The sequence below is a fragment of the Cryptotermes secundus genome, unplaced genomic scaffold (genome assembly GCF_002891405.2).
Source record: "Cryptotermes secundus unplaced genomic scaffold, Csec_1.0 scaffold572, whole genome shotgun sequence".
NCBI lineage: Eukaryota > Metazoa > Arthropoda > Insecta > Blattodea > Kalotermitidae > Cryptotermes > Cryptotermes secundus.
Genome location: NW_019725849.1, coordinates 641,030 through 655,099, shown reverse-complemented (window position 1 = coordinate 655,099; position 14,070 = coordinate 641,030). Strand labels below are relative to the sequence as shown.

General features: G+C 39.0%; 1 protein-coding gene and 1 long non-coding RNA gene across 2 annotated transcripts; both read left to right on the top strand.

The window, feature by feature from the left end:
- Window positions 1-2,328: 2,328 nt before the first annotated feature.
- LOC111863780 (tax1-binding protein 3 homolog) lies at window positions 2,329-9,857 on the top strand. Its single transcript, XM_023850454.2, has 4 exons — window positions 2,329-2,538; window positions 5,104-5,232; window positions 8,652-8,729; window positions 8,825-9,857. The coding sequence occupies exons 1-4, from the start codon at window positions 2,482-2,484 to the stop codon at window positions 8,933-8,935; spliced, it is 375 nt and encodes a 124-aa protein (XP_023706222.1). The 5' UTR covers window positions 2,329-2,481; the 3' UTR covers window positions 8,936-9,857.
- Window positions 9,858-9,966: 109 nt separating this feature from the next.
- Window positions 9,967-13,255, top strand: LOC117282257. The gene is made up of 2 exons (XR_004512945.1): window positions 9,967-11,808; window positions 11,866-13,255. It is a non-coding gene; the product is annotated as an uncharacterized LOC117282257 (long non-coding RNA).
- Window positions 13,256-14,070: the final 815 nt, after the last annotated feature.

Genomic DNA, 14,070 nt, shown 5'->3' with positions numbered 1-14,070 from the left:
ATGATGGTCCATTTGAGGGTGCTATCCTAGCATTTGCCTGACCAGATTACAGCCTGTTGTTCCAGTTTTATGTTGCATTGGACCAATAGAAACATTGTGGCAGTCCGTAAGTGTTACAAATACTGGTGTGACCAATCTCAGAAGTATTATCAGATGGTGACTGCAACCTGTACCATGTTCCTCAAACTGCCAGCAGTGTTCATCACAGTTGTGGTCATTATCAGAACCATTCAATCAAGTATATTTTAATTAATTTGTATTTATTTATATTAGAGTTATATATAGACATGTGGTGCAAGATTTAGTATTCCTCCTCATAACGTTACAGTCACAGAAATCTCCTGCAATAATGTGCTGTCAATGCAGAGTGGTTTGTGCAACATTTAAATAAAATGTCAGTGTTTTGGAACCCCCATTTAATGTCTTTTGTCAATTCAGTGTTGTTCCCTTATTTAACATTCAATTTCAATGATCTGAAACTTATATAACCTCAGTATTATGTTTCTTCCAGCTAAAGTTTTCCTCTATGTTCAGATGAAGTGCTCCTCAAAGAAAATGTAAATGTGTGTTTCATTATATATCAAAGTGTAATTTGAAATTTTGTATCATAAATTTCCTGCTAGACTTGGATCTAGAAGAGCTCGGTTGACAGGGACTGGCCTTGCATTGGAGATCCGGATTTTATTACTGCCAGGTGATTTCACATCAACCAAATTGCTAAGTTCATATTTCAGTATGAGTGTTAACTTACTTGAAGAAATAGCATTATTATTATTTCAGTACAGTAATTTTTTTTCAGTAGAGTTTTATATTTTTAACTTGCAAAGGATTAATAATCTTCCAGTCATAATTCCTACAGCATTGTACTGGAAACACACATTTACTGACATCTTTCTGTCAACTGCAGTTGTGTGTTTTCTTCCGAGGAGTTATATCAAAATGCTCATAAGTCATCCCACAACACACTTTTTGGTGGAGTCCATCTTGATAAACACTGAAAACGAATCATGTGCACACCTCTTGTGATGCTTCTTCTATAACCAGGTTCTTATTCAAGTCTGATGTGAAATTGCATCCAGTAAATAGCACAAAAATTGGCAACATTTGGCAACTCTGTCTGCCCCCTACACATTTATGTAACATGATGCCTAAGCACAGGGATTAGTATAGGTAATGTGTGGAAAAGTTCTGGAAATTTTATATGAAATATAGATTAAGTCTAGTGTTTCATTTGCATATTTCCCGCATTTGTGTAAAATTGTAACACGCTGTGATAGAAAAAATTAAATAATTTTTTTTTAGAGATTATTCCAGTTTCTGAAAGATAAAGGAAATACAACACAGGCATGTGTCAAAGTGTTGTTCATTTCTAAAGCTGCTGTTACCTCATGTACTCTGTAAGGCAGTAGGGTTTAAGATATGCAACTTTTATCTGATGTTACTCGTATTTGGAACCTTTTTACACTAAGANTTGCATATTTCCCGCATTTGTGTAAAATTGTAACACGCTGTGATAGAAAAAATTAAATAATTTTTTTTTAGAGATTATTCCAGTTTCTGAAAGATAAAGGAAATACAACACAGGCATGTGTCAAAGTGTTGTTCATTTCTAAAGCTGCTGTTACCTCATGTACTCTGTAAGGCAGTAGGGTTTAAGATATGCAACTTTTATCTGATGTTACTCGTATTTGGAACTTTTTACACTAAGATAACATTAAGTATTTGAAAACAAAACGTTATCTTAGAAAACTTTAATTATGATGGATTAGAAGAAATTCCTTACGTAGGTACATAAGTGACATTTGAAGTTCTGTTGACTTGTGACTAACATGTCAGCATTCCAAAAGGCAATATACAGTGTCATAAAGAACGTAAAGTCTACATTATACCTTAAAGAGATGTACTGTGTGTGAAACAAGATGTCAGTCGAAGAAAGCCGTCATCTGGGATGTGGTGCCGTGTAGAAATTGTGTTAACCGACGTTTCGGATGAATGTATCGCCTCCATCTTCAGGATAGAAGACTACGTTCCTCCGAAACGTCGGGTAACACAATTTCTACACGGCGCCACATCCCAGATGACGGCTTTCTTCATAGTCGCCGCGAAAACCCAAAATCTTGCAAGATGTCAATCCATTGTATTGTCAGTGGTTCAGTTGAGCGATGCGTAATGTCTGCTCCCTATCTGGAACTATTAGCGTTTTCATTAACTCAAGTAACTTTGCTGTACGGATATCAGATGTCGCTAGTCGAGTTTCTTCTCTCCCTATCACAGTTGTCACACACTGTCAAAGATTATTGATAGAAGGATTCTTCCATGTAGAGCAAGCCCCGATAATCGATAGTACTTTGCGAGAGTTGGCAGGTTATCTGAAAAGCTTGAGGGTGAAAAGTGTGATAGGTGTAAGCGGTGTAAGTGGGTGAATATTAGTTTTCTTCTGCAGTTTTTGATATTAACAGGCAACTTAAAATAGGCTATGAGATGTGTGCCAAAATGGCATTTCAGCACCAGGCAGGGACGGCGATGGAATGCCTTAGCGTAAGTAACTCAAAGTGACTGTACGATTGTATTTTGTGGGTTTGACCGTTTGTTTACGCTCCCCCGCCCGAAACCTGATTGGACCGATTTGTATCAGCGACGTATGCAACGTATGCAAATTGAAAGCAAGGCGCAGAGCTGAGAACGCTGAGAATGTGTATAATTGAATCATGATGTTGCTTTACGTGCATGTTTGTAATGTGATTAAGTAGTGACTCATTGGGCGGGTACTGGTCTGAGGTCATCTCACAGCAGGAAATAACCCAGATAACCACAGGTTCCTAGAAATTAAATTTCGCAGTTACAGTTTTTATATTTGAAGAGGATGAAATTTCGTAAGCCTTTTGTTGTTAATGATTAAAGTTTCAGTCGTGTGTAAGTTTTGCATGAAGAAACACTTCTGTTATATTTACCAGACGATTTGCAAGAATTTGAGAACAGGCGGTTGGTACTTTGTTTACACTTGTAATTACAAGTTGTATGGTATGTGCTTCGGAATTATCTATGAGGATTTATAGCAGAAAAGTAATCCTTAAGCTTGGGGGTTTTGTGTTGTGCAAACATGGTTGTATAATCACACGAAAAGCTATGTAATTCCACAGGTCCATTGGTATAGCTCAGTGTAGGGTTAAGGGGTGACTTCCAGGGGATTTTGCCAAATTCTGTTTACTAAATATCCAACTCCTGAGATGTCATTTGTATCAGTATACTTCATACAGTGGACAGTGTCCAGTGTAATAATAACTGTTTACAAAGACCTTAGAAAACTGAATATTTTGGAATATTATTAATGTGTTTCCCATTCCTCTGTGCCTGTTTGAAACATGTAGTGGCTTCAGAAATGACCCTGCATTTGAAATATTGGCTCACGGAAGTCAGTCAGTAGTCATTAACATTAGTTTTATTTGACAGTTGAACAGACATGGCACAGTATTCAAATTATTACAGAATCCTGAAGTAAATAGTAGAACTGATTTAATCCTGTGTTACATATTATTGTTGTGGAATGGGAGCACAAATGAGGCTTGAACAATTGTGCCAAGTTCTGCTTACCAGATTAAACCTTTGACACGCCAGAGTCTTTAAAAAAGCACCCTGTTTGTAACTGTATGTAAGTACAAAACTTTCATTACCAGATTATTTAAAAGTAGCACTATTAACATATGACAATACATTTTGAGACTGGAAGTTTTTTTCAATATATTTTTTACTTTATAAACTTATTCTTTTTAATGATATCTGTGAAGTCAAGTCCCCATGAAAGCAGACAGCAGTGATAGTGTCTGTACGTCAGTCGCATTAACTTTCTGAACTACCATAAACTGCTCATTCAAACCGTTTTCATTTTTCATAATGTTCCATTCTGTGGTTGATGTACAAGAAAAAATCTGAAAGGGTTGCCAGCATGTTAACACAAAAAATTGGACATTTGGTTTGCTATCTGGACAAAAATGAGTATGTATTATGGATTGCTGTTCACTAGTTTACAAAATCAGCAAGTGGATGCTGTATTCTTCAAACCATGAGCTTGAACCACCCAAGCCACCATATTTATGCACCAAAATAACATAGTCTGGCTTACCAGGTTGCTTTTGTATCACCATGAATGTGCATACAGTGCATGGAAGTTAAGCCCCAGCTCATCGTAGACCTGGACACTAGATGGCAGTGAGCAGTTGGGTTTGTGTTTTGCTATCCGTTGATGTGATGCTAGTTGGGTTAAAGATCTGGCCCAGATGTGATATGTGTGCAGCCCATACAGAATTATCCTGACACATTTGTTACAAAATCAGACTTGCACACTACATACAGTTGTTCATGGTGGTCTCATTGCTTACTAGTTACACAATACATAATCTACTTCTGTCAGAGCATTGGTGTAATCTTCATATTGTTCTGGCTCACTGGGACCTCTTATGTCATATTTCCTCATGAAGCTTTATAATTGGAGCTGGGATAGCACAGTTGGTATAGCAACTAGCAACGGGGTGGACAGCCAAGGGGCCAGAGTTTGAGTCCTGATAGGGTGAAGAATTTTCTCTTCTCCATGTTGTCCAGACTGGTTCTGGGGCCCACCTTGCCTCCTATCCAGTGGGTACCAGGGACTCTTTCCCCTGGGGTAAAGTGGCCGGGATGTGAAGCTGACCACTCACCTCAAACTAGTGCTGATGTCAAGAATACAAGGATCTATACATCCACTCCCCCATACGCTTTCATGGCATAGTGCTCGGTGAGTTAAGCACAGGGACAACTTTTTATTTTATGATTAATGTTTTTAGCCTACTTCCTTATTTTGGAAAAATAAAAGGATGTTTATGAAATCACCTTGCTCTCCGTGTCTCTGTATCCCCCCCCCCAATTCCAAAAGGAAAGCAGGCTGTTAGTTCTGCCCAGAATGTCTTGCTTTCTTTGTATAACCTGAACAGATCTTGCCAGGTCACTTGTAAACAGACTGACACACATTTTTTAAGTAAGTTTTGTGATGCTAGTTTGACACTCTGATGCCACTGTCACACACGTGCTGAAGGGGATGCTGCATGTGAGTGAACTGTTCTCTGCTTGCAGATTCCTATCACGCTGCATAAGGAGCCAGGGCTGGATCCAGAGGGCAGGGAGGTCTTGAAGTGTGGCTTCAAGATTGGTGGTGGGATAGACCAAGACTACAGGAAAAGTCCCCAGGGGTACACGGACAATGTATGTCTCATGATCAGTATACCGAGCAATTTCTGGTTTATCATATTGGTGCAAGTATAAGCCCCACTTTTTTTTGACAAAAATTACAATCCAAAATTGGTGTGCAGCTTATATGTGGAATATTATGTGCATTCCTTCGTTTCAGAAAAGGTAGATCCTCTGAAGAAAAAAAGGAAGCCATTATGCTATGGATGATTGAGCCCGAGATGCCGGTATTTTACATATGTGGGATCCCCTCAGTAGAAACTGTTAGTGTTCAAGAGAAATAGAAGATGTTGCAATGAACCTCACTGATTCTCCGTGACGTGGTGTTGTTAATTCATTGCCAGTAACTTTAATGCTTTTTGCAAAATATGTTGCCAGGCTTCAAGAACCCACTAGCACATTTGCATCAGAGTGGCCTTTGAAGGAAAGCTGTTGGCATCATGCTATATGTTTTCTGCACCCATTCACTGCATGAAATGTGTGCTGCAAATGGGCAAACATCCTGGTCATGTCGCCTGGTATGAATACCAGATGATATTTCATCACTGTTGGCACTTCACACTTTCTGTGGTATGGCTCTGGAAGCTGTATAAAACTGACATGGATTGCTAGTTTAACATTGTACAGGTCATTGAAACCCTACAGATTTAGCCCAGTCTTTAGCTAGATCTTCGGTCATCCAACCATTTTCTTGGACCCTTACTGTAATTCCCTGAGGGAACTGCACCTTTGCCATCATCTTCCATTCAAATACACATAAGGAGGCAACCATGTCATGTGTGACAGTCAGCATTATGGTGCTGCTTTGTTTCTGAGCTCCTATAGTTCTAATCGGCACATTCATTCACCAGCAGAGTTTACTGTTGTGGATTATGGCATGTTAAAAAAATTACCAGGGTGTAGGTCAGCATTCTCTTTGGCCTGACTGGTATTCATGCTACTCTGTCAGCTTCAGCACATATTCCTGGAATCTGAGAAGCTTTTGCTCGTATGCTTCCAGTAGTCTTTTTGAACTATCATAATTTAACACCTTATGGTGAGGTGGAGCCTGGCCATAAAATGCCTCGCCAATTCATAACTTACTTCAGACTTATTAATGGACATATTTGTTCCTTTGCTAACCCGCAGCCTTTGAACTGCAGCATCTCCATCAATATTGCAGATCTGTTTTTCCATGTATTTGTAATATATTGGTATAGCTCATCCTCCACTTGTGGATACTTGCACTTTTCCATGAAGAGCACTTTTTGTTTTTTCAGATATTCCTTCCAGATTTTTCTTTTTTACTCAGCCATCATTTTACTTTCTTTAACATGCATAAATTCTCCCCCCACCCCACAACTTTGTTTCTGTTTTCTTGTGCATACTGAACAACTTCTGACTTTAATGTCAGTGTATAACATGATTACAGTTGCCCATTTTGCACAAATATTAATCACAAGATCTTAAGAAATACTGATAGTATACATGAAGTAGGGTTAACTTCTATAGAAGCAACACACGTCATTGGCCAGATGCAGTCTTTACTTCATCATCGTGAACAGTAATCACAGATGGTATTGATTTTGTAAGATTTGAGGTTTTCACAGCGGTGACTATGAAGAAAGCAGTCTTCTGGGATGTGGCACTGTGTAGATGTGTTAACCGACGTTTCGGAGGAACGTATCGCCTCCATCTTCAGGGTAGATGGAAAAATAAGAAATCCACAAGCAAAGAGACCGTGAGAACTGGTACAAGCAGACTGGTCGGTTAACACATCTACACGGTGCCACATCCCAGAAGACTGCTTTCTTCGGTATTGATTTTGTTATAACAGGCTCTTTTATAATATTTTAGTAACAACTTAAAAGTGTCAGCTGAAGTGTTACTCATTTTGTACAAAGCCAAATCAACACTCATCATCATACCATCACATAGTCAGAACCAATCTCTTCTTTCTTCCCACAATCCTTTTTCAATTTTTGCCAGCGCCTTCCTCTGTTAGTGATGTCATCTGGCACCTCACTGAACCATCTTCTTTGGGTTTGTCCTACAGGTTTCTTTCTTTTAAATTCTAATTCTGATGACTTTCTAAGTATTCTTGAACTATCCAATTCTTATTACAAGGCCAAACCATTGCAATTGTTTGTCTTTGAACTCTGTTAACAAAGTTTTTAACGCCCCTTCTCAAAAGATTTAATTTGCGATTCTGTCTCCTCATTTTTCTCTCAGTATTTCTGGAAAGTTCCATACACATTGCTTGCATTTTGCTTTTGTTTTTCCTTGTAGAGGCCTGTGTTTCAGCACCATTGTTAGTAACAGTGTAAAATAGAATTTATAGGTTGATGTTTTGTAGTGTATTGTTAGAATGTACCCAAAGAAAAATGTTGGTTCTTTTCTATCAGTCTTTTGAGACACATATTGTAAATCTCCATGAACTGAGAAGGGAATGGCATTTTTGAGTATGTTGTTATGCCCATTCTCCTGCCCCTTTTTCCTCCTACCAGAAGATAATAATATAGTGTGCCCTGATGGGAGAATACCTCTGCTTCTGTGCACGTCATGACACACCAAATGATACCCATTTCACATTTTCTCCATGGGACAGAAAACTTGAGCACTGAACTGAAATGGAAGGAAGAATAATTTAAATTTAATTTAAATTGAGGAACATTAAATGAGGTTTCAACCAGTGAAGCCTGCGCCTGATAAAAGCAGGTTTGAACAAATTCAGAGTTTCTCAAAGTGGGAGCTGCAGCCCCCCATGGGGCAGTGAACCTTTTCTGGGAGCTTCTGAAAAATGGCCTGATAATAAAGATGCTGAATTAATTTAAATCTTAAATAATAATAACATGAATGAATTTATATCAAATTGATTAAATGATACAGTATGTCAAAACCAGGTAATAATTAAATCACATTCTATGTCAATTGGGGACCTCATAAAAGGGAACTTCTGGTTAAGTGTTTGGGAAACATTGAACTAAAAGAGTTAGTTTTAGAAGCATCTTTGTCTCTATAGCAACATGTTATGGCAGTGATAAACACGGAGTTATCTTATATGCACATATCCCATGCAGTGGTGAGGCTGGGCCTTCCTGTAGATGCCGATAATGTGGCATCTTTCTGCAGTTTAACCATTGAAATATCTGATGCCTTAATACCATACATGACTAGTATTCTGTAGGCACCAGACTTAGGTACTTGGTGATTTGTTTCAGTCTCACTGGGTGAATGCTAAAACTGTTTCTTGCCCAGTTCGGTGTAAATTCTAAACCTTTGTATCTCATATGGCATCATTGAAAAATCTACAAAATAAACTTGGTCATTCAAGTGCCTTGAGACAGGAACACAATTGGCTCACAAGTTTTCATATTATAATGATGCTGATGAATCACTGGGTTCTGGTGTTTCTCAGTAGAGGCCATAGCCCTGATAAAGTTATATGTTTGCAGGGCATATATGTAACAGAGGTGCATGATGCAAGTCCTGCAGCGAAGTCAGGACTTCGAATGCATGACAAAATATTACAGGTAAGACATTGCTTTGTCAGTCCCTGTATAGTCTGTGCATTGGAAGTAACATCATTGAACAGCCACACTTGAGCATCTTATTCATGTTGTTGCAGTGTAATGGTTATGATTTCACAATGGTGACTCATAAAAAGGCAGTGGACTACATTAAGAAACACCCTGTGCTGAACCTACTGGTTGCAAGGAAGGGCGTCACATCAACGTGATGGTGTACTCCATGGCGTAGTTACCGTTATGTACCTGCTGCTGTGTCACTCTCACCCTTCTGTTCATAACTTCTCGAGCCTGTGTTGATGTGAAATACATACGTCTGTCTCTAGGGGAAAGTTAATGGCCAGCTTTGTCTTTGCAGAAAGCTGTGTTAATGGCATTTAGTAGGAGGCTGGATAGACTATGTTGTCTTCCAGACTTAGCAGGTTCTGAAGATACTGTCTTCTGGGATGTGACATAGTGTACACTGGTAAATATTTACCAATGATTTGGAGAACCTGGTGCCTCCATATTCTACCCTGAAGATGGAGTCAGCAAGTTCCTCGAAAATATTGGTCAGTATCTACCAGGCTGCATAGTGTTAGATCCCAGTCACTGTTGTGAGAACCTCAAACCTCACATCCTGTTAGAATAAAAATTCTGGCCTTTGCTGCCTGTGACATTGACTGTGATAACATGGTTACAAGAGATTATAAGGCAGGCTTAGTTAATTTCTTTCCCCTTCAGTCAGTTTATCCTTTCTTCTTTGCTTCCCTGTATGTGTCTTTTGGTACAACTGGCTGTTGGTTGGATTCAGAAATCTACATGTGTCTTATGGAATGCACATGTATGTGCAAGCTTAGACAGTCTAGTGTTGCATTTCTTTCAGTACAAATACCAGTACTCCCAAGTTAATATCCAGCATTTATCTGCAAGTCTTGGATCATGTTTTTAAGTATTAATATAAGAGTGATGTTAACTCCCCTCCATTAAAATATGGCTGTCATTCCTGTAGTAGTAGTAGGGAAATTAAACCCCCTATTCCTGGACAGCAAAGGTTATACTAGTAGTTCGAAGTCTAACTTTCTTTTTAATGCTAGTGGGGTGGGACTAAGTCCCTTGTACTGCGGCCACTTCTGGCCTTTTGTGCCAGCCCCAGATGATAGGTGAGGGTGATTGTGTAGCAATTGGTGGAATGAAGATTGGCAGGGGAAACCAAAGTACTCGGAGAAAACCTGCCCCAGCACCACTTTGTCCACCACAAATCCCACTTGACCAGACCCGGGATCAAACCTGGGCTGCCGCAGTCGGAAGCCAGCAACTAACCTCTTGAGCTATGGCAGTGTCACATTTCAGGAAATGAATGTAATAATAGCATTGTTAATAACTGAGATCGTACACTCTGTTGTTCTCAAGATGGTGAACCAAATCTGCTGCATCTTTCTTCTGTCCAGTTTTAGGGATAATAAACTGAATCAGTAGAATATCAAACTTCCATTCATGTCAGTGTTTTTTTTTAATATAATGAGTACTGTATTATATGGGGTCAGAAAGAATAAAATTACGTTTCAGTGCTACAGAGGCATATGAGGTCCTCACAGCTTCCTATCCAATGGACACCTGATATGTTTCCCCAGAGGTAAAGCTGACCATTTGCCTCCTTTATATTCTGTGGCATGGTTCCTCAGATTGTGGATCATGGCCTACTCAGAAGGGATTTCCATGTTCTCAGCAACTATTTGAAATATATTTGTATTCAACCACAGTTTTGACAAGTTATTAAGGTTTAGTATAGGTGCTTTCAGAAAAATATAGTTGCAGCCAATTTGTTCATAACTATACAGCAACATTTTACACTTGCTGTAGATGTAGTGAGGCTGTAAAGCTATTTAGGTTCCTCCTGTCACTGTACAGCCCAATAGGGACCTGCATCAAAGTGCCAAATTGCACTTTCTGTGGATTGGTTACCTAATTATATATTTTAGGGGGTTATGGTATCAAAGTTTGAGAACACCTGAGTTTCAGTTATGACAAAGTGAAAATTAAAGAAAGACCATTTTGTTGTGATATCCAAACATGCTAGCCTAAATATAGTGCTCACAGAGTTCATTCTCAGCTTCAAGAGCCTATGTTCATGAAGGCAAGACAAATTTGTATGAATAAAATGTTAAATTGCAGTATAACTCTCATAGTCATGTTAGTGAATTTCCACATTTGATGGATGTCTAGCCAAACTGTAGCTGCAGTCTACTTATGCTCTGTTCTCCTATACACAACATTTTATGTAACCTCAGAAAAGCAGCCAGGAATGTCATGTGTTTATCTAGGAGGCCATGGACTTTGTATCTCCATCCAACAGCCAGCAAACTGCTTTGTCTCTGCTTCGCATAGGACACTGTTCAAGACCTGTATGTTCAGTCTGTTGGAATAACTTTGGATTTTTCAGCAAGAAAGGAGAATACTTCATATCCAACAATTGCTGAACCATGCAGTGTACTATGTAAAAACAGATGCAAGTGGTTAAGAAACAAACCAAAACGTATGTTGTCTTCTACATGCAAAAATTGTGATTTTATGACTGATAGTGGTGCATCCATTCAGTTCTGTATTGCTGTTAATATTAGTGTAATTTATTTTGTACGCAGGAAGTTGCCTGCTGTACCAAGACAGTACATTCCATTGTGAAACAGTTTGCAACATGTGTGCGCTGTCCTGAGTAGAGGTTTGTTTCGCAACACATCGATGGTATGACCATGAAAGGTTGTTGTCATATCCAAGAGGGACTGACAGAAGTATGACCTGGCAGATTTAGGTGCCTGTTAATGACAGCACCATGGTGTCTATACCTCTCTGGCCAGGTACAAGTCATACATTTCATTCTGCTGAGCAGATTAACTTTTGAGGTAGAATGATGCATGTCTTCTTAACAGGACAAGCAAACATGTGTGTGTTCTTGACTGGAGAGGTAAAACATGTGTTCATAACTCAAGAGGTAACATGTTGCATGTGTTCTTAACTGGAGAGCTAGTGTTCCTAACCTGAGAGCAAACATGTTATGTATGTGTTCTTAACTAGAGAGCTAAAACATCATACATTCATAACTTAAGAGGTAAATGCCTGTGTGGTCTTAACAGGTGGCACTTCACAGGAATTCTTAACTTAAGAGGTAACATGTCACATATGTGCTTCTTTGCTTTGTGATGGTTTTACCTTCCTGCCTGTAACATTCCTTGGCCCTTCAAGTGCTATTTTAGGGAAGTATCATAAATAGACCATGCCTGCTGTTTGCACAGTTAGTCTTAATTTACTTTACATGGTCATACCTCAGCGTTGCGTAAGTTTGTATCAAACACATCAAACAACAGCTCTGCCTGGCAGATAAAACCCACTTTTTTTCTTTCATTTGTAGATGTTTTTGCTTTGTATCATAGTGTTGTAGTAGCCTAAATTGCAGAGCCAAAACAGCTCAGTCAATGAAGTGACAGCCAATGGGGTACACCCTGTTCAGTGGTTACCAGGGGCTTTCTGTGCAGGTGAAGATAACTCTTGCCTCCACACAGTGCCATATGAATATGCCCTGACTGCATGGTTTGTCTTGAAATATGAGTATTCATTGTATTGTGTCATTCAGTGATAAGTAATATCATGCTGTTATGTGATGTCAAAAGTAGTGTTAGGTTAAACAATCAGTGGAGCCTACATCAAACATTTAGACATGATTTTGGTTGGTACTAAGCATTATGTTGGTTTCTGTTCAAGGCTACATGAACATGCAGCCTGCAGATACTAATTGGCTGTGCTAGGTTTACATTTTCTGTGCCAGTATCCAGTTGAAACTACTGTTGTAGAATTAAACATAATACAGTTCTTGAATTTTGAAATATTTATGGATTTACATACATTTATGAAGTTATCCCTATTCCCCCCAAGTACAGTTCCATTTATTGTGCCTGGATGTGCAAGTTTCTGGCGAGTTCACATTCTGATACCACTTAGTAAAGGGGTACTTCGGTTGGTTATGCTGCAGCTGTGGACATACAAGGTTGTATCATTTACAGTGCTGAGTTGTAATGCTGATGCAGAGAAAAGAAAGTTGTTTTTAGGATACCACCTATTCAAAGTAAACTGCAAGGCAGAGTTATTCATGGCCAGACACAGGGTAGTGGCCAATGGATATAAATTTATGAAAAGGAAAGCTGATGCAGAAAATTCAGAAAAGAGTAGCAGAGGCAACAAGGAGTACTGAAGAAGTCTGTTAGAATAGTGAAAGAAATGAAAACTGTACCATCCGATACATTGATTTCAACATACAGAAGGCATGTTTAAGCCGTATTTATATGCACTAATAAAAACCCATAAGCCCATGAATTGCATCTCTGGCAATTCTGGCTAAACATGGTCAATTAGTCTTGGAGCCACCACATTATCACCCAGGACTGGATCGGATCAAATTAATTTGGGCAGTCATTATAAAACTGTGTTGCTGATAAAAACGTGACACTCAGAATGTAGACATTATTGAGCTTGTAGATGAGAAATTTACTTCAGTCAGCAGAGATGACTGGAAACTAAGGTGTAATCACTTTGCTGCTATGCAAACTTAGTACATTGCTGCTGAAACTTGTCTTGATGGTCAGGAAATTGTTATGCATGTGGGGAATGAGCTAACACTGGGGCTGATGGAAGTCATGAACATGTTCAATATTTGGAGTAGCTCCATTAAATACAGGTAACACCAGTGAGTAGTGCATGAAACACTCTCTTGCAGTGAAAGTGTATTGTAGTGGTGTTGCTACAGCTACAGTACAGTGCTTTAAAAATCCCCAATTTATTTTTTATGTCCTCAGTACTGTGTAAGTATGGTATATGTTTGTCATTAGAATAGTAGTTGTGTATCAGCATGTTATATAAAGTATGTTGCTTCTGAACTTGTTCCCTCACTGGTTTCCTCTACATTGCCCATTGGGACCCACCTCTAAAATGGCAGAAAGAATGTGGAAACAGTTGTGTGGGTGGTAGAGCGCACTGATTGGCTCTGTAGCTGATCATACTGGGAAACTGCTCTTTGCAGTTTCAGTAGCCAGACCATAACTGTAGGTGGAAGTGAGTGGTAAGTTCATACACTGGTTGATTCACCATCAGGAGCTCAGCTGCTTGTTCAAGATTACAAGTGTTTGATTGCCAGCAGTGACATTTCTGTTTCTGTTATGAATGAATGTATAAGGGGTGGGCCTTCTTGGCCCTTGCACCGCCACCACAGTGATCTATTGTGCCTTTTCTGTTATGAAATAATATTGGTTCTTTGATTGAGTCACCTCAGGCAGTAATATTAATGATTTGTATGTGTGTGAATTATATTTTATTGCAGAAA